Source organism: Tauraco erythrolophus, chromosome 6, assembly GCF_009769465.1.
Source record: "Tauraco erythrolophus isolate bTauEry1 chromosome 6, bTauEry1.pri, whole genome shotgun sequence".
Classification (NCBI taxonomy): Eukaryota; Metazoa; Chordata; class Aves; order Musophagiformes; family Musophagidae; genus Tauraco; species Tauraco erythrolophus.
The window spans coordinates 68,208,289-68,232,010 of record NC_141470.1 but is presented as its reverse complement, the minus strand read 5'-3'; the positions used below and the strand labels follow the sequence as shown (position 1 = coordinate 68,232,010).

Here is a 23,722-nt window from a genome sequence, read left to right as displayed (position 1 = left end):
TTAGGAGGGTCAATCTCTATTTTATAAAGACATAGATGACATCCTCTTTACTCTAGAGCCCTCATCATAAGAAGGACATGGAGCTGTTGGAGCAGGTCCAGAGAAGGCCACGAAGATGATCCAAGGGCTGGAACACCTCTCCTAGGAAGACAGGCTGAGAGAGTTGGGGTTCTTTAGCCTGGAGAAGAGAAGGCTCCGGGGTGATCTTCTAGCAGCTTTCCAGTACCTAAAGGGGGCCCACAGGAAAGCTGGAGAGGGACTTTTTACAAGGGTGTGTAGTGATAGGACAAGGGGTGATGGCTTTAAACTGAAAGAGGGGAGATTTAGATGAGATCTAAGAAAGAACTTCTTCACTCTGAGCGTGGTGAGGCACTGGAGCAGGTTACCCAGAGAAGCTGCAGCTGCCCCATCCCTGGAAGTGTTCAAGGCCAGGTTGGATGAGGCTTTGAGCAACCTGATCTAGTGGAAGGTGTCCCTGCCCATGGCAGGCGGGTTGGAAATAGATGATCTCTAAGGTTCCTTTCAACCCAAACCATTCTATGATTCTGCTTTCCTTTTTGTCTAAACATTGCTGGTTAGAGAATCAGCTGATGGACTGTAAAACTGACAGACTCGTTACTGGCACTTATAAATTGCTTTTGCTCAGCTGGAGTTAACATAGGACCATCTGACTACCCAGAATTGACATTTTTAATGATTCTGTTTCTCCAGCACTTTCTCCCTGGCCACTACAAAAATTCAAACTGTCTCTTGCTCTGCCAAGCTGTTTGTGGATCAAGTTACTTGTTCTCTAGGGATTTGCAGTGTGTCAGCCATCAGACCAAGCAAACTCAATAATAACTGACCTGAGAATAGCTACTCCGATACTTCTGGGCTCTTCTATACTATAGATTTTAGTGTTAAATGTCAAAATTCTGAGGGCCAGAGGACAGATGCGTCCCCAGGGGAAGGACCTATGTGCAAAGTATTTTAAAAATGGAAAATGCCAACTGTAAAAGTTTAGTGCTTAGATGGCGTACCCTCATCTTGTACTCTGTTGGGTACCGTTATCTTTCTTCAGGTCTTCCTTTCCTAGGTCGTATCCCAGGTCGAGCAGAACAACTTCCCCTTCTAAACCATATTTTACTCGCACAAGACGGGAAATTCTTCACATCTCAGCACTATTTGGCGAAGAAAGGGAAGTGCAGAGCCCTGCCCCGGGACGCGCAAGGACGCCCGCAGCGGGCTGAGGCAGGCGGGAGCACCGTGCCCATGACCCAGCTGCATTCAGAACTGCAGCTCCTCCCTCCAGGGGGTGCCTCTGGGGACGCCCAGCAGTTACAAAGCCGTCTTAAAATTAAAGTCAAGTTAATTTTAGCTTTAGAAGAAAAGCACTTAAAGGAAATGGATTTCAAAGAGGCAGCTTTAGATGAAAAGCACTTAGAGAAAAAGGATTTCAAAGAGAAATAGCCCATGCACACGTCCAGCAGATCTAAAGCTTTACGAGCCCTTCCACAGTGAGTCTGGTCTCTCCAGGCGCTCCAGCAGAACAACGTGGGCAGCTCTTCTGGCCTTCTGCCAGGTTTGGGGGATTTCTTCTGTTATTAATAATCCACCTCCTGCTGACACAAGCCATACATTTTTTCCAGCCTTCCTGTTCTCCCTAATACACCCCATAAAGAAACAGGTAAACGGGACCAGGTATGGACACAGCAGCAGCCCAGCGTGTGCCCATGTACCCAGGGATGGGGAACCAGGGCAGAAACTCCCACCTGGCACAAACTGGGAAGAGGGGCAGGGCTACACGACTGCAGCAGTACCTCAGGTAAAAGGAGCCCAGCACTGTCACAGAGATAAGACAGCATCTCCCATTCCCCATGTGCTCCCAGCAAACAAGCCCTTTGAACACCTGGGTTCAGCTCCTTGCTTGGCCTCGGATTTTTGGTGTTAGCTCATGCAAGTCCTTGGTTTTGTCTGTGCCTCTAAAACATGAATAATTTCCCTTCCTCTTAGGAGCTCTGTGGGCATCAGCACATTGTAGATGGAGAAGGAAGAAACATCGAAGAACCATTAAGGCTGTCTAGACGGAAAAAGAATAAATGGGCTTAGTACATAAGTGTTTACGTGGTGGAATAAGAGAGGTGAGTCAGGCAGAGAGACTGATCCCATCGCATCCCATCTTTTCTCACCTACACCACCACTGCACAGAAGTCCCATCTGACTCCTAAACATGAACTCGGCTCAGCCACAGCCTCATCCTCTCCCTCACTGGGCCCGTATGTTCAGAAGCAGCTCTCTAGAAGAGATACTGCAAAGTGCACCCTCCAGCATGGCTCTGCCTGGGGCAAAGACCCCTCCTGACAGATGCTATTACAGAAGCAGTGCTAAAGCTACGTACTGCTTCATAGCCCAGGCTTGCTTATCTTCTGTGCACAACTACTACAGCCTCTCCAGTCAGACACATTTACTGCACACCAGGGACAGCTGCAGCCTCTGGTGACTGCTTTCTCACCTGTCTCATCTACCAACACATCTGATAGGCATCTCTTACCCTGAGCCTCTTCCTCCAGCAGTCAGAGGAAGGTAGGGCTGGAAATGCAGCCGTGGTTCCCATTAAGACCTGCTTCAGCTATGAACAGAGATGCACCTGATGGCTTATGCAGAACAACCTCCTCTGTAGCCCCAAAGTTCACAGCAATAGCCTATGTCACATACAAAAGCATCTTCAGCAGACTCTAGGCATCCTTCCAAACTAACCATTGCCCCCCGTGCTTGGTCCTGCTCTGGAAACAGGGCCTCAACAGAGCTCTCCAGAGACTTAAACCAGATGACATTGCATCAGCCATCCTAGCTGGGACAGTGAGATGTACCAATATCCCTGAAAAGGTATCAGTGCCATTTTCCTCCATACTGCACAACATGATGCCTGGCGTGTGGAGACACACCTCACAGCTTGCGGAACGCTGCCTCTCTTGAACACTTAGTCAGGATTGACTAATTCAGAGGCAAAGCTCTGCCAAGCCACCCATCCTGGTACTTATGGGCCTGAACCAGGCAAACACGTTTAGATGGTTAACAGCTTAACGCTGTCTTCTCAGTAGTGCTAGCAGGCATACAGAGCTGACCAAGCCAGCCCATTGCATCCCTGAGTGCAGAAGATAGGTTGCTCCTCTCACATTTTCTCTCAAGATGTTACAAAGATCCTGCACCAAGGAAATGAGTAAGATAAGAACACTGATGTGACTCTCATCATAATCCTATGTTTCTTACATACTTTTCCTCCGAGCACGGTCACATACCTCTTTAATCTGGTTTACCAAAGCCAACCAGAAAGCCTTGAAGACTTAGAATTATTCCCTTCGCAAAGCTCCTGTCCAGCCTGATAAGATAACAGGACATGCGAAACAGATCTGACATGGCAACCATCCAATATGATGTTTTGCAAGCAAGAGTTAGCGGGACAGGGAGATATGAGACCTGATGCAAACTCAATCTGCCCTCAAAGCGCAACCCTCCCACGCAGTTCTTGAAGTACGCTCTTTGATTCAATTCAAAGGAAGTTAACAACGCTAAAGTAGGCTAGAAACAGCATTACAGGGGCAGAACTGCCAGGTTAAATCAAAATTAAACATCCAGGGGAAGTGATAGTTCTTATAATACAATATATAAAAGAGTTTTGAGGTTTCTTTATTTGATGAGCTTCTCAAAATAGTTAGTTCCCTAGTAGTCAGACAGAGATCTTCTGTATAGACATGGTTCAGCTCCCATCAATTCACCTGAAAGATTCCCACTGCTTTTGACAGGGCTTGGCTTGGAAACTGAGCATGCTGGGAAATGATCCCAGTATCTTTAGCCAAGCTGGACAAGTTCCCTTCTAAATTCTACCTTGTCCCACATCAGCTTTGACTTGCATCAGACGGGCATTACACATGCAAACACTGATAAGTTATTCCTAGGTGGAATAAATTAGTCCAGTCATTAAACACAAGGCCTACACGTACAGTGGGAATAAACTGTATAAAGCTTTATAGAGGCCTTGCAGGTTTTTCTTGCTTAACACTGCCAGCACAGTTCCCATGTCTGGCCCATACACCCCTTAAAAACACCAGAAAAGTGGCACTTACAAAAATGCTGCTTAAGTAGCAAATGGGCTGATGAGCAACTACTCAACTCGCTTTGTCCTCACAGGATGTATGTCTATCCCTGCACAAACCCATCTCAGGCAAAGGGAACTGAAATTTCCCCAGGAATCTCACCTAAGAAGTTTTTTATCTGCTCACCCTTGGAGCAAGACAACACTAAGCTCTAGGAATGAAGGAGGAGGTCTGGAGTATTCAGAGCAGCTCTCCTCAAAACGAAAACTCAGATCACGCTGCCTGGGACCCATCCCAGTTCAACCAGTTGTCACTGGTGGATGGGATTTCCTCAGAAATGAACCTGCTGCATGTTTAGTTTGAGAGCCAATCTGTGACACTTCCTGGCATGAGGGGCTGTCCCATGCGAAGTGAAGAGCAGGAGATATGTCCTCTGTAAGGGTAAAGGAAGAAGGGGCTTTTTCTCTTACCCAGACCCTGGTTCTGCTGCTCCCACTCGATGGTGTCGGGAACCTGGTAGGACACTCCAGCCAGCTGGGCCACAGGGTTTTCCAGGCCAGCTATAGGGTCCTGGGAGGTCTCGCCTGGAAGCGTGAAACCTGGCAGCTCCGTGTCACCCTCCATGCTTTCATCCATCGAATCTATGTCTTTGTCCTCCTCATCTTCCTCTTCCTCCTCTTCTTCTTCCTCCTCCTCTTCATCCTCTTCTTCTTCACCCTCTGGCCAAGGAGACAAAAAGCAACATCAGGAAAGATCCCACAAGAAAGAAGGTTCACACATTTGTATAGGTGAGCACCAAGACAGCCAGTTGATACCACTTCTCCAAAGGCAGACCAGCTGAATGAACTCGTGCCTGTTTTCTAACAGGAAAGACACCCAAAGCCGTCAATTTAGAAGAGCTCACGACCATTTGAAACTGCCAGGTAACAAAGGGATGTTGCCTTAGACTGATCTACCTAGCGATATGGTTTAATGGGGATTAGGGATGGTTGGACTCGATGATCTCTAAGGTCTTTTCCAACCTAGAAATCTATGAATCTATGAATGAATTGGAATTACTGTTCTTTTGCTTCTTCATAGGGGAGTACAAACAAGCATGTGCATGTATATACTCATGTACATTACATATACCTGAGTATATGTAATTATAGCGCTCCCTTCTCAACTAATTTCGGCTCAAGTGAGAATTATTTCCCTGATTTCCAATCTTGGAGGTAGCAATGAGTTGGTTCTATTTTTAACTTTTGTTAGGTCTTTCACAGCTCTGGAAAAGACACTGCTTTCCAGCCGAATCAGACTGACATGGCTCCTCCTCCATAAAAAGCATCTTGCTTTGATGCTTGCTGGCAGATCAGCTCTCAGGTGCAGGAGAGCAGCAGCAACAGTAGCGATACTCAGCAGGCTTATATCGGCACTCCTGTCACAACAGATTTACACTAGACAAAGGTATGACTAAGGAAGACTTAATTCAGCGTTGGAAAGAAGGCAACACAGCCAATACTTCACGTGAGAGCAGATAAATGTGATGCTGAGGATCTATGCTAAATCCCTGTGGACTCTCCACTAGAGCAGATACCAAAATTCTTATTCCAAAACTGACTGTACTGTTAACATATGGAGAGATAAACATTTAAGCCATATTTCATTGCTAGAATCTAAACTGGCAACACAAGAAGAACCATACTGGATCAAACCAAAGGCCCTTTCTGCCCACATCCTATTTCTGACCACAACTAGCCACAGATGCTGAAGAAAGCCTAGAACAGGGCACACAGCCAGTCTTCCTACAGTGTCTCTTCCCAGCTTTTAGTTATCAAAGACTTGGGGACTTCCTGAGCCAGAACTTGTATCCAAGCTATTTAATAGCTAATAATGCAGTCACCCACCATGAAAGATAGTATCTGGAATAATGACATGTTTTCAATGTCTGATGGTTAGTTTTTGAAAGCTGAAAACTAAAACACAGTATTTATGCACTTTATCTAATTTACATGAAGCTCTGATCAGCCCAGTATAAAAACCCCTTCCTGATGTACTCAGACTGGGAGATCCCATCCGCCTGCATATGAGCAGCTGGTTCAGCCAAGGGTCTATCTACAAATCTCTTTTTTTTCTGTTGGAGTTGTACCTCATATAAGTTGCAGACACCACAACAAGATGGAGCAGCTGAGGAGCTGCACATATCATACCTGCTGGAAGTAAAGCAGGTGATGCTTCACTCTTCTCCTTTCTGCTGTGGGATGCAATGGCACCCCAGCACAGCTGTTCCACAAAACACCTCAGAATCAAACTGGGGAACTTTGGGGAAGCTATTTAGCTGATGGCTATTCAACTTGAATGAACTGGAGGAGCTGGCCTCCTTCCTTTGGCCTCTACTTCACAGACCGGAATACCTACAGAAATCAGTGCAGGTTATAAAACCATGGCATTCACTGTGCTGTTACGTGGCATCTCCTTTCCTTCTAATTCAAGGATTTGCTTTAAAACACTGGATGTTTTTTCCAGCTCCCCAGACAAGACAATTCTCCTTGTCACTTTTCAATTCTAGCCCTGCATTTCATACAAAGAAGTTGCTGTTTGAATTTAGCTGCATCATCCTGCTATAGCATGGCTTTCAGGACTTGGAAAGGAATGATCACTCCTGAAAACAATTATACCACATGGAGCATCTAATGGAGCTTATAGGGATGCAGTTACCTCCTTAAATTCCCATTACATTTTATAGGCAGTTTCTGTCTTATAATGTGCCCGTCATTTCAAATCAATGTAAGAATTTTCTCCATCAAACCGCATGTTTCCATACAAAAAACACAGCTTCTGTAAACCTGAGAAGGGCACCTGGAGAGTGCTTGCAGGAAACCTGCAAAGACAAGTTAATGCAGGTCTTTTGCCTCTGCTGAGAGCAACACAGCTATAAGCATTTCCAAACTTTAATGGCAAAGACACTTAAAAGCTAGCACACTGGAGAGGAGAAACATGAACAGAGGTTTTCCCTAGATGGACTGGGTGAAAAGCAGCCAAGAAAAAACAGGGATCAGATATTTATCTCTGAAAAAATAGTTTAGGACAAGGCTTTTAGAAGCTTCTTGTGATTTTAGCAAGCCAAATCAGACACACCTGCCAGGATCTAGTTTTGAAGAAGCAGATAGTCATCACCATACCTCCAAAGGCAGCCAAGCTGAACACCCAAATTGAAAGCGCCAAGATTACTTATCACATCTGATCATCACCAAGCTACATCAATCATCACACAGCCACAGCACAAAGATGTGAACGATGTGGTCCTTGTAGCACAACCACTGCGAGGGGAAAGGAAAAGGCTCTGGACTTGTTTCCTCCTCCTCTCTAGCTCCATCGGACTTCTGAAAACAGCTTTTTAAACCCCCATCCCAAAACGCCAACAGCTTGCCTTGCTGCAAGGTGTGGCGCAGAGCACCACTTGGTGGTCACCAGGAGGAAGCTACGCTTCTATAAAAATCACAAACTTCACAAATGTTGGATTTCAGAAGCAGAGGTGGAACAGGAACCTGGCAGCTGTGGGCAGGCTGTGCATAACGCTTGGTAGTCTCATAAGATGGAAAATGGAAGCGAGCATCACAGAGCTGAACCTTAAGCTAGAGGTTTGTGCTTCACTCAAAACCTTTCCAAAAACCATATTTTCTCTCCTAAATTGGCACTTTTGGGCCTTTCAGAGGCCTCAGAAGCAGCTTTGAAAGAAAAGAAATAGAAGAGACTGAAAGTAGCAAGAACTGAAAGTGCAAAGCACAGCTGATTCAGAAGGCATTTGGATTTTCATGCGCATTTGCAGCCCATTGTGAACTATATCATGGATTATGCTTGTATATACTCATCGCTTTTGGCTAAGGTTTGTCTTAAAAAAAACAGATGATGAAACACTAGTGCCTTATGGTCCAGGCTCTAGTCTCCAACCAAAAAAAAAATGCAAGTATAAAGTTTTCTCAGCCACAGACATGAATCTATTCACATCAGGCATTCAGCTAGAGCCCAGCTCTAGGAGCACTTCTGAACATCTGACAGCAGTCACAAGTATCCCTTGCTTGCTGAAGTAAGCAGGTACACAGCACATAGAGCAGTTTCTGCCGTGAGCCATCCTCGCTCTACATCTTCATATGTTACATATAAGCTGATCTTCTTATCCTTTCTGCATGCACTGAATCCTTGCTCTTGTGACATGCCACGTGGACCTATCAAGCAGGGATGGTATCCTGTCTCCTCTCCTGGTGACACCAGACTTCAGCACAGAAACACTTATAGTCCAAGTGGACATTTGCAGTTTCCACTGCAGTTACATTAAAGTAAGAGTACTCTAGGGCAGAGTTAAACACTCATCTCCAAGAGTGACAAAATCCAAAATCTGCTACTCTTTGACAGCCTAAATAAGCACTGTATCCTGTAAAGTAGGTTCTGCTTTTCCTTCATGGAAAAAGGAAGGAAAAAAAAAAAATCAAGACACTTAACACCTCCCCACTGTGACAACAGTACAACCTAAGAAAGATGCAAGCAGCAGGAAGTCCCAGGAAAATGAGATTCCCAGTTCACATGTCAAAGACTGCAGTTTTGAAAGACTTTACAACCTTGTAACAGGCATTCAAATTTTCAGGTTTAGAGAAGCTATAGGAGAGCACCAAGAAAACAAGTTTGAGATAAAAATAACAAATTTTTAGCATAATTTTTGGGAGTTCCCAGCTTTATTAGTAGAAGCAATTTTATTAGTAGAAATATCACCAGAAAAGGCCATGGTTGGGCTTTACCATGAGGTTCTGGACTGATTCATTAGCAACATCAGTGACAGCTGTAGGCAGGGATTTGCCATTTCAAGGCAGCAAAAGCTCCTTAGGCTTGCTTCAAAAAAAGGATTTGTACTACAAAAATGTACACATCCATGATGACTTTCGTGGCTTAGCAGAGAGTCATCAGACCACCTCACACCTCCTTCATGAGGCATTTTCATGAGGAGGAACCCACAACCAACAGTGTCTGAAACAGCTGGATAACAGTCAGCATCCAGCAAGTAAGAGCCTCAGCCTGCGATGGCAGCAGGGCCCTCACAAATCAGCTGCAATGAGAGACTTTGACCCCTCCAGATGGTCCCATGCTGCAGGGAAAGGGGATCACAGGGCCAGCTCTTCCTCTCAACAACTCAAAGCACCAAGAGCCTGTTCTTCATAGATGCTTCTCTACGGGCTTCACATAGCTGCAGAAACCCACACTCCCCCCAAGCAGGAGGAAATCTGAATTACCCAGTGCTGCTATTAGCACAGGGCAGCACCTGTAAGCCCACAACAGGATGAGCAGCACCAGCAAGGCACTTGGCACAGTGCTTGGAGCAAACACCACTGTCAGGAACATGCTACAAACAGGCTATGGCAGCAATGAAGAAAGATTTTTTTTGTGTGTGTGTATATAACGGCATATAATGAGCTGGAGCTGAAGCCACTGTTGTCATAATCCTGCTGAAAGCAACAGAGTTAGATCAGGGTCTCCATTTTCATTTAAAGAAACCTTTGCTGATGTGGGATGTTTCTGTCTTTAGGTATTTTCCATTAACATTTGCAAACACTTTTTACTCCTCAGAAGACTCATGAAACCATCATTTGTCAGGTTTAGCACACAAGAAAAATAGCTTGCTGTGCCCTGAGCTGCAAGAGTCTCTCATTAGAAGGTGATAGATTCACTCAGTCACAAACTGAATTTAAACTAAAAAAAAAACCCACCAAAAATAAAAATGAGGTTGCAGGACAAAACCTAGAGTTCATTTTCTTCCTCTGTCCTTTCCCTCCTCAGCCTCCCTCCCACCAAACTCAAAGGACAAGGTTAGACGAGGCTTTGAGCAAGCTGATGTAGTGGAAGGTGTCCCTGCCCATGGCAGGGGGGTTGGAACTAGATGATCTAACACTAATTAGTTTCCAGTGGGGAGCCCACTCTTCATATGATTTCAGGGAAGTAAAGCATACCACCACCTCTCCTGTGCAAGCACTGAGCAAAGACTCCTGAGAGCTGAGCAACAGCTGCAATGAGCACAGGTCTAGAACCCACCTGTACTGGGACACATGCTGGAGACACATGACATTGAGCAAAATTCTACTCTCAAGAAGTTTCTTTTCCTCCTATGTGTACTGGAGCTGCTCATAGGGGAACAGGGCAGCAGGGGCAGACTGAAGGGTCTCATCCACCACGCACCCCATAGCTTATCTTCTCCTCCCATCCACTTCACACCCATACAGCAGCATTGGTTCTTGGTCACCCATGTGCATGTATAGGAAGCAGAGTAGTGTAAATAACAGGATTAGGGATGGGGGTCTATGACCACTTTCTCTTGCCAGAACAGGAGGAAGAGGCATTAAGAAATCTGTCAAATGCTTTCTTCCAGTAAGGCTCATTTTCTGCATTGCTTTTAATATCACAGCTGAATGTCAAGGCAGGAAGGCCTTTCTAGGACAACCCTCTTTTATTATTCATCTGCTGCTTTCACGTGATCAGCAATAATGTCACCATCCAATGTCTCCAAAATGCTGCCAAGAACAATTGCTTGCAACAGCTTGGAAGGAGATGGCTGGTAGGAACGTAGATGGGCTCTCATGTGCAGACAGTTTTCTGGGCAGAGTATTGTACCATGGTGGGTTGAGACACTCAAGCAAGCAGTAGGTGCAGAAGCTATGCAAAATCAAAGCCCCATACTGAGGAGCTCAGCTAAACCCAGCCATGTTCACTGCAAAGCTATCTAGGGTATTTACAGACCGTGTCACATGAACGTAGTCCTACATGCTTTGCTCTGGAAGGTTAGCCAAATCAAGCATGGCCTCTCATGGGAAGTATCAGCATCTGGCCTATTGCACAGAGCCAAGGAAAGGGACTGCTGGGAAAAAATGCATCTGTTGGATGGGATCCTACCACACAATACAAGATAATTTGACTCTACCCATATAAGTTTCAAGCGAAGAGGAAATTACATGTTCAAAACATTTCTGTAACAGAAGAAAATCCTTGCTACATCTAGGAGAGGAAACATACCCCTGGCAGCACAGCTGAGCTGATGTCTGAGCTGCAGAAAGTCTTCAGCCTCTCTTGCCAAAGCCCAAGCGCTGCAGAAGCCGCTTCCCAGCAGAGGGCTCTTCGACATTGCAAAGAGTACAAGGAGAGATTTGGATTTTGATCCTAACCTACTTCCCCCTCCAAATCTGAAGGGATTCACATTTGCTTTTTCAGTCCTGGCTCATCACTTTTCACAGGGGATCTGAGGCACTGAAGAGCCTTTGGGGAAAAAAAAAAAGAAAAAAAGGAAGGGCAAAATATATTCCAGCAGGGACCACAGGTCTGTTTCTGTATTAAGATCAGAAACAATCATTTGTAAGAGCTGCATTTCCAGCAGCATTCACCACAAAATTGCTTTCATACTGCGCCAGGCTAGAGAGTTGGTTTAGCAACACAAGGCTATTTGAAAGAGAAAAAAACAACAGAATGCTGCAGAACACACAGTAGGGACTATAACAAGTTTACTCTCTAGTTTGCTGCAGAACAGCTCTTCTAACTTGAGGTATGCAATTCTTGAACTAACCAGTGTAAAAATGAAGACAAGAAAGAGGTGGTTTATCAAGTAAGGGCATCCAAAGCAGTCCAGATTTAACAACCATGACCTGTAAGTGGACAGGGCAGAACAAGACAGATGAAGACAGATCTAGAGTTTACTTCCCTCAACAAAATACTTTCACATGGAAAAGGGCTGTGGGCATAGTACATTCTCCAATCATTAAAAAAATAAGCCCCAGAGATGTTAATTCCATTTTCTCTTACAAAAAGCTCTTCGATGGTATCTCTTCAGCAGTATCCAATTCAACCACACTGCCTGGGAAAGGAACAACCAACAGCTCAACAGTTAAGAAAACATTTAAGTTTCATTAGCTAGACAAACCCAGCACGATCCATCACAGATGACGTGGATTAGGAGCTGGATCTGTTATTATGGGCAACAGTCTCCAGGGTACCAGGGTTTTAGTTCAAGTTCTATCAGGTGCCAGAAGGCAGGATGACTGCAAGCCCACTAAGCTCACTCCTAAGAAGCATGAGCTGTGACAAGTCCTTGATCATCCTCCTGCAACCTCCACTGTCCTTTGTCAAAGGTAGTGCTTCTCCCCAAGGTATTTTCCTGGAGAGGTTCAGAACAACACTGCTCACCTGTCATTGTACCTATGTGGCCTGAAATGTTGATGTCAGTCAGGAGGAAACACACCATGAGATCTCCACCTTCTCACACATATAAAGACAGCTTGTTATTAAAAAAAGCCTATCACTCTTCATAGAGGACAAGTTAAGAAGCCAGTGCTCTAGTCCCTGCATTAGATGAACAATAGGGATGGTACCCCACTTCTACAACTTTTACCCACACAGTCCAATTACCTTTCAATAGCAGCTGTAGGGGGTTTCTGTTGGTTTTGTTTAAGTTTGAAGATAAGCATGGGAAAGCTACAATATTAACATGATATTTAAGTGAACTCTAATTTTTTGGACAAATGAGAAGTCAGATACAGTTAAAAATTCAGGTATAGCTCGGTCATAACAGCAACCAGATTGGGTTGGACTAAGATGAGTCATCTAACATGCCGGAGGCAGACCAGTGCCAGAATTTCAGAAAGAACAAGGTAACTTGGAGAAGTTTCATTCCCACCCCAGATACCAAAACATCTGTGCAGCTCACCTGCACCCAGAAAGCAGCTGGGCAGGCACATGCCACTTCCTAGATATCTGGGAAAGACAATGCAATGATGCTTTAAACCATTCCTAGAGATTCCCTGCCCATGGCAGGGGGGTTGGAACTAGATGATCTTTGAGGTCCCTTCCAACCCAAACCATTCTGTGATTCTCACAGGAGTTGCTGTTGGAGCAACAGATAGAGCATAACATGTTACTTGAGATAAAGCCCTCAAGTTTGGCATACTCAGCCCCTTAAGAGATCATGTGGTTTTAGTTTTGTCAGAGCTACCAGCACATCCATAGCAGGTGGACCAGACCATGTTCTGCCTCCTTTTGCAAGGAAGCACCAACAAGGCTGAGCTCAGCACACTGGCTGCACTCAGCAGGAGTTTCCTCACTCCTCCTCTTAGCAAGCCGTTAATTAGCCTAACACCCTCTTAGCTGTTCACCCACAAGCTCCCAACTCATAAGGGCTTGATCACCCTCCACACCTCTCCTTCCTCAACTCTGATGGATTTAATGAGACAGAACAAGTCACCACCAGATTTAGGAGCAGAGATGTTGCCTTTGGTCAAACACTTTGAGAAAGAAAAAAAACATTTTACATCACCTTGGTTGTGATGTAAAATTCTGACACACTTTTTTCGTCTTTACAGTTTCCAGCTACAAAAGGAGGAGGAATCTGGGATGAAATACCATCTACTGTGAAGAACAGAGGTCAACATGCACCAGAGGGACAGCAGTTCCCATTTCAGTGGCAAACTGGAAGCAAAAGTATGAACCAAGGACATTTAATAATCAATTCATTTGGCTTGTGCTTTGTTTTAAATCTTCTGTGCCTTGCCAATTCAGCTGATATCCAAAGAGCTGGTGAGGAATTACAGTATCAGGCTAGTTAGCCATGCTGGGCTAAGTGCCTGTCTTGTATACATCCCTGCAACCTCATTTAAATTTTTAATGGGGTTGCAGAGATTTAATAAGGCAGGTCTTAATCCATACAGTCAGGGTCCAAATAGCAATCCCAGTCAGAGACTTGATTTCCTGCAAAAATTCTCTTCACATCCAAAAAAAGAAGGCTCCTTGTACTGTGACACAGCTCAGAAGAAAAATGTGAGGAGAATTTGAAGGGTCTTTTATAAAATTATGTAAATGGCTACAAGTTCTGAAGTATTTTCTGAAAAAAGGCATCGACTGCCTTTACTTCTGAAGAACGACATACAGCTTAGATGTCAGTGTACAAGAGCAGCAAGTGCAGGGAAGCAGGGAAAATAGGAGAGAATGGAGAAGAGGACTAGGAGAGCTCTTCTCACTGAAACCGGTTAAGCTCTCGTTTCCTTGGAAGGGTAAACTTGAGTACGCAGGTCAGCAAAGAACAATAGGAACTGTTTAAATCCATACACAAGTAGATACTACAATATCACTAATATGTTAAGGTCAGAAAGCCTAAAGCTTCCCAGTGGCACTGCTCTGGAACAGCCTTTAACACAGTAGACAGCAAACAGTGAAGCCCACAGCCAAGGTTCAGATGGGAGGTGCCCCATGACTGCAGGACACTGGAGTTTGATCCCAAGGATCGTGTCAGCCATGTTTCAGCATCATTGAGGGGCTTCTCCACAGCCAAATGCTGTATTAGATAGGGACACACCAGCCAACCAGGAAGAGTACTGGAAACAGCACTGTGATGTCCTAGGTAGCAGATATCTGACACTGCCTTTCCAACCCTTCCATCCTACAGACCAGGATTCTGCCAGCTACAGGTTGAGAGCCAGCCTGATCGGTGAGGAACACTTCACATTCAAGAGCTACATGTTTCAGATCTCCTCCCTCTAGAGCAGCTGAGTTTAAGTTTCCCATTTTCACAGAGCTATTGACTGCTCCTGACACCACGCAACAGGTAGAGCATCTCCTGCTCTTATAAAGCTCTAAGCACCCTCCACATCCAGAAGCCTACATGACAGCTGAACTGTGTAAGCAGCTCATCCCCAGCGGTAACAGCTTGAAGCAAGCCTAGGTGACTGAACAGGAACAAGCCTCAGGGTTTACACACTGTTGCAGAGCACTTTTGGATTTTTTGGGGAGTGGAAGGGGTACACAGAAAAACAGGATAGGCAAATCAGAAACACCAAGTAATAGCCTACAGGAGAGTAGTAAGATCCTAAAGTTACAAGTAAACAGCCTCTAAATCCCAAGTTAATGCTCAAGTGGGTCAAGCTGGAGCCTACTCAGCTGCAGAGGATGAGTATCTCTGAGCTTAAACTGTTTTTCTGATGAGTTTGGATGCAGCAAGGGCAGTACATCATGATCTAACAGCTAAAGGCTTCTACAGACTTGTGGGTTGAAACACAGGTGCATCAAAAGGTAGCTGTTACTTCTGCATCTCAGCAGCCTTGGAAGGTTGACACAGTGACATCTGCCCCACATGTCAAAGGAGGTTAATCTTAGCACAATGTGATGAGTGCCAAGACATCTTCCCATTCTCTATCCCCTGTGCCTTTCTCCACAATCACCATGGAGCCATTTCAGCTGAATTTTTGCTGTCCAGGCAGAGTTGTGGCACACAAGAAAACCAAACCTTGAGTCTGCATCAACAGATACAGACCCACCCTCACCAACAGCCACAGGTGATGGTGCTGTAAGCTGTTCACAGTGAACTGGCCTGTGATGGGTGAGGCATCACTTAGCATCAGGCTTGTTCTGTACTAACTGCTGCTTTAGGATTAGCACATAAGGATGAGATGACCTTCAATGTCCTCATAGGAAGTGCACTAACCTACCTTCTGCTTAGCCTCAGTGCATCCCTGGGCCACATCCCATACAGATCAGTGACAGGAACTGCTTAAGGAACCACCAAGAGGAGCCAGCTGTGCTCTGTCCACAAGGTTTCAACTAAACATTTCAAGGATCTTGCAGAAAAGGGAACATGGCAGGCTACCTGCCACTTTGGAGAGTTATACCTGCCAAATGCTGCCGTGCTTATGGAGTGCAGCCATCTCTACCCATACCTACCATGGTGGATATTATGACAAAGGAATCTAGTCCAAAAGAAACATGGTTTCTTTTAAAAGCCACTTTTCAAAGTGTGTTGGGAGGCTTACATAGTGGTCCTGAGTAGTCAAGCTGAACTAGATTATCTGTCTTCGGATCCTAGAAGCCCTACAGAGAAAGCTGCAGTGTTTAGCTTGCTAGAGAGACACCCAAAATTCAGAGCACGGGAACAAAATATATAAAGTCTCCCAGACAAATAAGCCTCATCCTCTGCTCTGTCCTGTCCCTATATCCTATAATCCCTTTATAGGATTTCTCCAGCTAGGAAGGGCAAGTAGAACCAGTATCACCACAGAGTCAAGGTAGGAGAATATCTGTTACCCAGCTCATCTCTCCACTACAGAGGATAAGCTCCTCTAGAGACATATTCAAAGCACCTCATGTTTGTCTGTGCAGTTTGATTTTTTTTTAAACGGTTTTGCATCCAAGCCAGGTAGGTGAATATACTGATGCAATTAACTGCAGGTAGTTTGGCACAGATGGTCCCCAAGAAACAGAACTAGCTGAACAGCAGGGGTTTATATTTAATGATGAGCCAGGCCTTCAGAGAGGCAAGTCAGCAAGCCCCACTGAAGGCAGTGGAGACCAGCTGGGCTCACCCAGCTCCTCACACTTCCACTGGTGAGCAAGGCACAGCCTCCCCACAAAAGGTCAGGATCCCTCATTAGAGACCCGAGCATGTGACTGCAACAGGAGTTATGTCTGACCTTGCCATCTCCCTAGAGCCTGAAAACCCCAGGCTGCAGCTCAGTACAGCTTTATAGGAAAGCACTCCCAAATATCTTGTATCTGGCATAATCTAGATGTTCTGGGAGTAAGCACTCAGAACCTAGTAATTTTGTGGGAACAGAAACCAAGCTTCCAAATGCCACTCCATCATGAGGGTGTGGTACCCCCTAATTGCCATTATACAGAGAAAAAATATATTAGAAAGTTGAGTCACAGCTCAAAAGCTTCCTTTGTGCTTAATTGGGGCAGTGGCATCCCCACGCAGAAAGCCTATCCCCAAGTGGTATTTGTCCCATTTTACAAGATGTGGATTGGTGATCCCTAACACCAGGGAAAATTCTCGCTCACTGCACTAAGGTCTAGGTTAATCAGAAGATATTTAGACCACAAAAGCTGTGCTGGTTGTCAAACCACCACACAGCACACCAGAAAGCATCATATCCCTTGGATGACAGTCACCTGCAGAGCCATACTCCAGAGCCAAGAAACCCACAGTCTTCTAGTTGAGTCATCATCATCATCTGGGAAAGGGAAAGCTAGTCCCAGCTACAGCCTGCAGTTGCCCTTGGAGGAGCTCAGAGTGTATTCAAGAGCAGAGAAAACAGGTCCATGGTTGCAAAGAGCCCAGTAGGAACCAAGAAAGTTGCAGCAGTCCTATGTCAGAGCAGAAAGATGTTTTTCAAACACCTACACAGAAAGTCTCATTAAACAGGGAGAGACCAATGCTCAGTTGAAACAGAAATCCCTCTTATCTTCCTGTGCAGAAAACCAGGCTTCTAAAGGAGATCCCAGAGGACTCAAACAGTTTAGCCTCCCAAATCATACTCCTCTTGCTAAACAGAGACCTTATTTTCCAGTCAGAAAAATCAGGTTTTCCACAGCACATACCTTTCTTCCTCTGCTGCCACTCTCCCATCATCAGCACCACATCCTAGCATTGCCAGACACATGCAAGATTCATCCTGGCAAGGGCTGTAGCTGGATGCCCAGAGAGCTCATGGCAGGCTTCAAGGCAAGCAGCAAGCCTGACAGAGGGCAGGAGCTGCAGCACCTCACACATGCAGTGGGGAAGGCTCCCAGCTTTTGCTGCCCTCTAAACTTAACAGGAGGGAGAGTTATTGCTTCATGCAGAGAAAAGATGCTGATTAGCTGTTGTCTATGGCACCCCACCTCTAATCAGAGGAGAAGTGCCATCTGGCATGCCACCCCTGGAGAGCTGCCAACCTTTGAAGTAAAATACTAAGGCAGGAGAAGGTCAAGATAAAGGAAAGGGAGCAAAACAGGCAGAAGGATTAATTTCTGCCAGGTGGTGTCAGTCCAGACACTGGAGTACAAAACTGGATGGATGAGCAAGTAGACAAGAGTTTAAGCAGGAGAAAGAGCATGAGGTGAAACAATTCTCTACAGGAAAATCATGGATGAGCTGAAGAGATAACACCTCAGCTGCAGACCAACTCCAGAGTAAGATCTTCACCTAAACTCTCTTGATGGATGTCTGCCCAGTCAGAATTTACATCACTGGGTTCCAACTGTCTGAAGACAGTCAGGTAGTAGAGACTCCAAGACCAGCAGCGGGCAAAAGCAGTTTACGAGAAGGGAGCCCAAAGGGTGAGGCAAGACTGGAGGAGCCAGTGATGAGACAGCAGTTTAGCAGGTAGCTTTGATTTGGAAGAGCATCTCATTGGTGCATCCTTCACCTCTCCCAGCAGCATCACATAGGGAGTGTATAAATAGGGTGTCACTTGTCCTGGCAAGGTTTCAGCCAGCTGGACACTGAGGTAGCCATCTCATACTGAACATCCCCCCGCATTGCACATGGTGAGGATTTCAGCAGTAGGGTGGCAAGGGCTCTCCTGCTGTCTGAACATGTTCCCATGAGTGCTACCTGGTACAGAAGCTCTGCAATCAATGCACACAGCAACAGTTACAGGTGCACAGAGCCAGACTCTACTGCAACAGCAATACCACTGCTGCTCCCACTCCAAGGAAAAACCCCATCCCTCCCACCACAGCTGCTTGAACTTCAGGCAACCTTCATGACACTGTTTATTGCTTGCTTCCTGTACAGGAACAGGTTGTTCAACAACTTCATGAATAACATAGGCACATAGCTGCATGCCAAACAGACAAACTGGGGAGCTCAGTGTCAAGGCAAGCGTGCCACTCCGCATGAAACTGCCCGCCTCTTAGCCTTGGGATCAGTGGTACCTTCTGACTCCAGACGGTCCAGCCCATAGGTCACCGCTGTACTGATCTTCCTCACAGAAGGAAAAGCTGTTCTCCTGACAGAAGATGCCATTGATGCTGGAGTTACCAGGACCACAGTTCCACTAGATGGCTCCTCTGTCTGTCCAGACTGGGTAGCAGACAACCCACTAGGAACTGGAACAGCCTTCTCGCTGGTGACCAGGACCACATCTGAGAGATCTACAGAAGACAGGAAGCAGCAGTTTGGCACAACAATATTAAAAAACTCACCATTTAAGAACAAAATTCTTAATGAAAACTTAACTTAGAGTGCCACAAGTTAAACTTTTGCCTCTTTCAAGACATGTAAGCGACTGCTGTAATGAAAGCTTCTCCTCTGGGAGAGGAGAGCACAGGAGGTTTCCCTTAATGAGAACTCAACCAGGTTTTACTTCCATTGCTTTGAGGACTGCTAGTCACCACCCCATAGCAAGATGAGAGCACTGAGAGACTGGCTGAGATCTGAACTGAGTGTGAAAGATCTAAGCGTTTATTGCAAAGATAAAAACTAGTTGGATTTATAATGAAATCCCAGAAGCAAATTAGTTAGCGGAAACTGCCTGAAGAGCCTTCTCTTTCCTACAAAGGGACCTTAAATTAAGAGATAACGCAAATAGTTTTTTTCTTTTGATGCCCTGCAATATAAGAATTGCCAGAAGAGCTGCCCATCAGCAGTTTCTTACAGCAGTACCTACTGCTACAGAAATAGCACAAAGCTGACTTTGAGTGCAAGGGAACCCTTGCTACACTCCTGCCAAGGAGTCAGCCTCCTACATGGACCTGCCAAGGTGACATCAAGCCAGTAGGCAGCAGTTAGATGAACACAGCTGCTTAAAGCATTTCCATGTGAGCTACATCAACCTGATAACTCCTCACCATTCCTTAATGGAAGTGAACATCCATGCCAGCTTCCACACTCAAGGGCTTGCCAGACTCCTGCAAAAGGGTGTCTACCCCCCTGCCACTGCTCCCATGTTACCCTGATGAAACATTTTCATCCTTTGGACTGAGCATCAGCAATCTAACTGTCTTTGGCTCCAGAAGTAAGAGCACTCTCCACAAATAAAACCCAGTTTAAATATCTAAGGCTAAAAGTCAGCTTGCTAGCAAGGACAGATATGGGGTTTTGCTCTGGGGTGATTTTTTTTTAAATCTCTACTTCACTGTTACTTGGGGCAAAACACATATGCTGGCATATTTCAACATGGTGGATCTGGTAGCATGGGCAGAAAGCAGTGGCAGCCCAGGGGTAGAGGCAGGCTGCAGAAGGCTAGAAAAGTCACATAGAATATGGATGCTGTGTGCTGAGACTTCAGTGTCCAAGTATTGACCTTGTTTTCAGATGTACCATCTCATTTTGTGTGGAAATGAACCCATGGTCCTTGAAGGAGAACCCTACCTTCTACATCTGGAGTGTTCACCATAGAGGAAGTACCAGTTTCCACCAGCATCTGGGTGGCACTAGGAGCAGTTGGCATCTGGGTGTCTTCCCCACTGTTTTCCTGCAGAAGGCTTGCAGGTTCTGTTCCCTGGGTAGCACCAGGCACCAGCATCGCAACTGACAGAGCAGCATCATCCTCCTGGGCAACAGTTGTCACCTCCTGAGTGACACCTACAGCAAGAACACACATCAGTACCAACTCACAGGGCAGCTGACAGCAGCAGAGCAGACATTTGAAGGAATATAAACTCCATGCATTAGGATTTCCAGAGCCACAGCACAAGCAGCAGGTCCAACCAAGTATCACCCACACAGTGCAGCAGAAAGACAGATGTGAGAATGTGTGTAACAGGAATGAAAGCAGCAGAATCAGTCCTCTTTTTTTTTAATTGCCCCTTAGGGACACGTGGACCCACTGGGGAGCAATGCCAAGTGAGTACAGCACTGCACACCTGTGGTGTGAAATACCACTTGAAGGACACAAGGCTGCCAGAGCAGTGCAGTGACCAGCTCTCACAGCTACAAGACTCCAGCTTTGTAGAAGGGCTTATTTTTGTTGCACAAGTCTTGATTGTGTTGTTTCCCCAACAACTGGGAAACAGCAGAGAGGGAACCTGCTGACAAGTCAAGTGCTTATAAATTAATCTAGAAATTAATCAGTCAGGTTTCAGCACCAGCATGCAATTAGCTTTCCTTCTTTTACAGCATAAGCTAGATCTTTCAAATGCAGTGAGGGGAAGTTGTCCTTTTGCCTCTGTAGCCTGAGAGGGAAAATTAAAGATGCCCAGCAATTAAAACAAAGTCCTAAATCCTAGCTCAAGTTCCTCAGCCTAGGAATATATTGCCCAACACCTGACCAGTCTCTTTTTTTAAGCATTTCCCCTATATTTTAAACAGAGAGTAGAAACATTGTCATTAGGCTGAAGGTGCCATCTCCACAGGTAAGTACAGTACAAGGTGATACCACCAACCTGTAGCAGGCTGTCTAGGAGGAATACTTCTGCCTGCCGGTAACAGAGTTGGCACAGACACTGGACAGTCAGAGCCTGGCCACAGCTTCACTCCAGGGTGGGGAGACAACACCAGGAACTTTTGTTACAAAGGACAGCATGAGCTCTGGACAGATCTTTTGATCTGAGCATCCTTTTAAAGTCATGGAAGATGTCAGTTACTCACAGGATACTGGTACAGTTCACCTAATTCCTGGATTTAGGAAGCATTTACAGCCATCCATTGTCTCTGCATCTTCTGCACTGACTGCAAGTATCCATAACTAGCAGTTGAGAGCCAAGTGATCCCAAATGCTAATTAAACACCCCAGGAATTATTCCCCCCTCTGTTTTGCAGGGCTTCAGAGTGAGCTAGTGCAAGGACTACCTTTGTGTCCTTTTACTTGCCATATCAAAAGGTCATTTGGGACAGTGTTATCCTTGAAGTCAAGTGCTTAATCAGCTGGTTGGAGGCTGGGCTCCCTCCCTAGTCACAGGACAGTTATACCAGAGTGCCCTTCAAAAGCAGATTTACATCTCTGGTTAACATGAAACACCTACAACCAGACTACAGCTGTCCCCTATCAACTGCTAGGTGAACACCAACACTGAAGCCCCTGCTTTGGTAGTACACTGCACATGCAGAACTTGACCAAGTCAGTAAGTTTTTTTTAACCAGCACCAAGTCTCTGCCAACAAGACTCCAATTCTCTGTAGAGACCTCCATACCCAAGCACACCCTTCAACCCCAGGCTCAGCTGCCATAGTCTTTCCCATCTCAGCTCTCCTGTTTGCTACCACAGCCACCCTCTGTCAGCTTGAGGATCAGAAGAGGCAGCTCAATACAGTTGCTTCACATAACATTCATGAGAGGGTACCCCCCTAGTTGTGCCAGCCTGTACACAGAAACATTGTGTATAGGAACAGCCAAGGCCAGGCACCACTTCATGGATGCCAGTTACTTGTTTAGACTGTTACCCCTATACAAAGGTCCAGAGCCTTTCCTGGGAGGGAGAAGGGGTGATCCACCTCTGTTGCAGGTATCAAGATCACACCCTTCTCCACTTTAGCTTCCTGAAAGGAAGCACATGTTCAAGAGCACCCCTCCTAAACCTATATTTAAAGGCAAGTGTCTGTAACAGGCAAATTTTACCTTTCCATGAGCTTCCCAGAGTAGGAAAGAGATCAGACTGTGTATCTGTCACCACAGCAGCCTCCGTATGTGATGGCAGGATGCTCTTCCCCTCCTCTGCTGTGACTGCATTCATGTTTTCCAGGGAGCTGAGATCAGCCATGCCCACATCCGTTGGGTTTGCAGTGTGGAGAGCATCACCACTGCCCACGGAAGCTGCTGGCAACACCCCACCTTGCACCAGTACTGTGCAGTTGCTTTCCTTGGCAAGCTCAGGAGTTGGTGGGGGGGACGCTGGGGACGGCAGCACTCTTGTTGCATCCTCTTCCTCCCCAACACCTCCCTGTGGGGTCTGGGATGGTTCTGTTGCCCCCAGGTCCTCCATCACCTCCTCATGAGACATGCTTCCCCCTTGACTTACATCCCCCAGTTTTGTGTCATCCCAGTCAGGCGGCACAGTGTCCATAGGGTGGATGGTGACAGTACCAGCCATGGCAGGCAGCTCTCCTTGTCCAACACCCATTCCTGCTTCCAGGTGGAGGGAGGCCTCTGTCACCACGAGGGGATGTTTCGCAGCCACAGATGCTTGCACCACCAGGGACTTCAGAGGGCTCCCTGTGCGGGCTCTTGGCATTCCCTCCCCAGAGGTCACACCAGGAGCCTGGGGAGTCGGGATGACAGGGTGGTTGCTCACTGTTTCCCAGCTGGGAGAGCCGGGGTACAGTGTGGGCTGGGGTGCAGCTGAGGGGTGTGAGCTGCTCTCTGCCTCCTCCTCCTCCACAGCTGCCCCAGAAAGGGGGTTTGCTGAGAGGCCAGCAGAGCTGTGCTCTACTTCAATACCACCCTCCACAGTGGTCTCACTAATGGGGCCACCAACAGACTCCTCCTGGACAGTAGGGTTCAGTGTGGTCACAGCTGTGGTCAGCATGGCCTTGAATGCATCATCCTCATCCAGCTCTGACTTTGTGGGACCAAGCTCCTCCTCATCTACAGCAGCCACTGCCACAACAGAGGTGTGAGTGCCCAGGTCCTGGCTGCCTGGGGTGACATGGCTCAGGCTTACAGGCAGCGTCTCTCCTTCTGCAGTGAAAGCTTCATTTAAGGGCATCTCAGATGGCTTTGCTGACACTCCACACGGCTCTTCAGAGACAGTCTGCTCAGAAGGGCCCAGGTTACTTTTCAAGTTCGGTACGCTTGTCCTTTCATCTTCTACCCCATTCCTTGTCCACGGGCCATGCTGGACCTTTGTCATGTCCCTCTCCTCTACTGGCTGAGATGCAAGGCATGGTAGAGTTGAGGACAAGAGCAAGATGCTGCAGGTGACCACACAGATGTTAAATTCTATTGATCTACTCAT

At 46.3% G+C, this 23,722-nt stretch overlaps 1 protein-coding gene across 2 annotated transcripts in view; it reads right to left on the bottom strand.

The window, feature by feature from the left end:
• The window catches only part of ARMH4 (armadillo like helical domain containing 4), a 62,711-nt gene extending 38,989 nt beyond the window's left edge, over positions 1 to 23,722 (bottom strand). For both annotated transcript variants that reach the window (XM_086613964.1, XM_086613965.1), the window contains exons 1-4: positions 22,387 to 23,722; positions 20,203 to 20,415; positions 18,765 to 18,983; positions 4,544 to 4,792 (exon numbers count right to left, since the gene is read on the bottom strand). In XM_086613964.1, coding sequence (XP_086470090.1) covers positions 4,544 to 4,792; positions 18,765 to 18,983; positions 20,203 to 20,415; positions 22,387 to 23,722 — 2,017 coding nt within the window. The remainder of the gene's footprint in view (positions 1 to 4,543; positions 4,793 to 18,764; positions 18,984 to 20,202; positions 20,416 to 22,386) is intronic.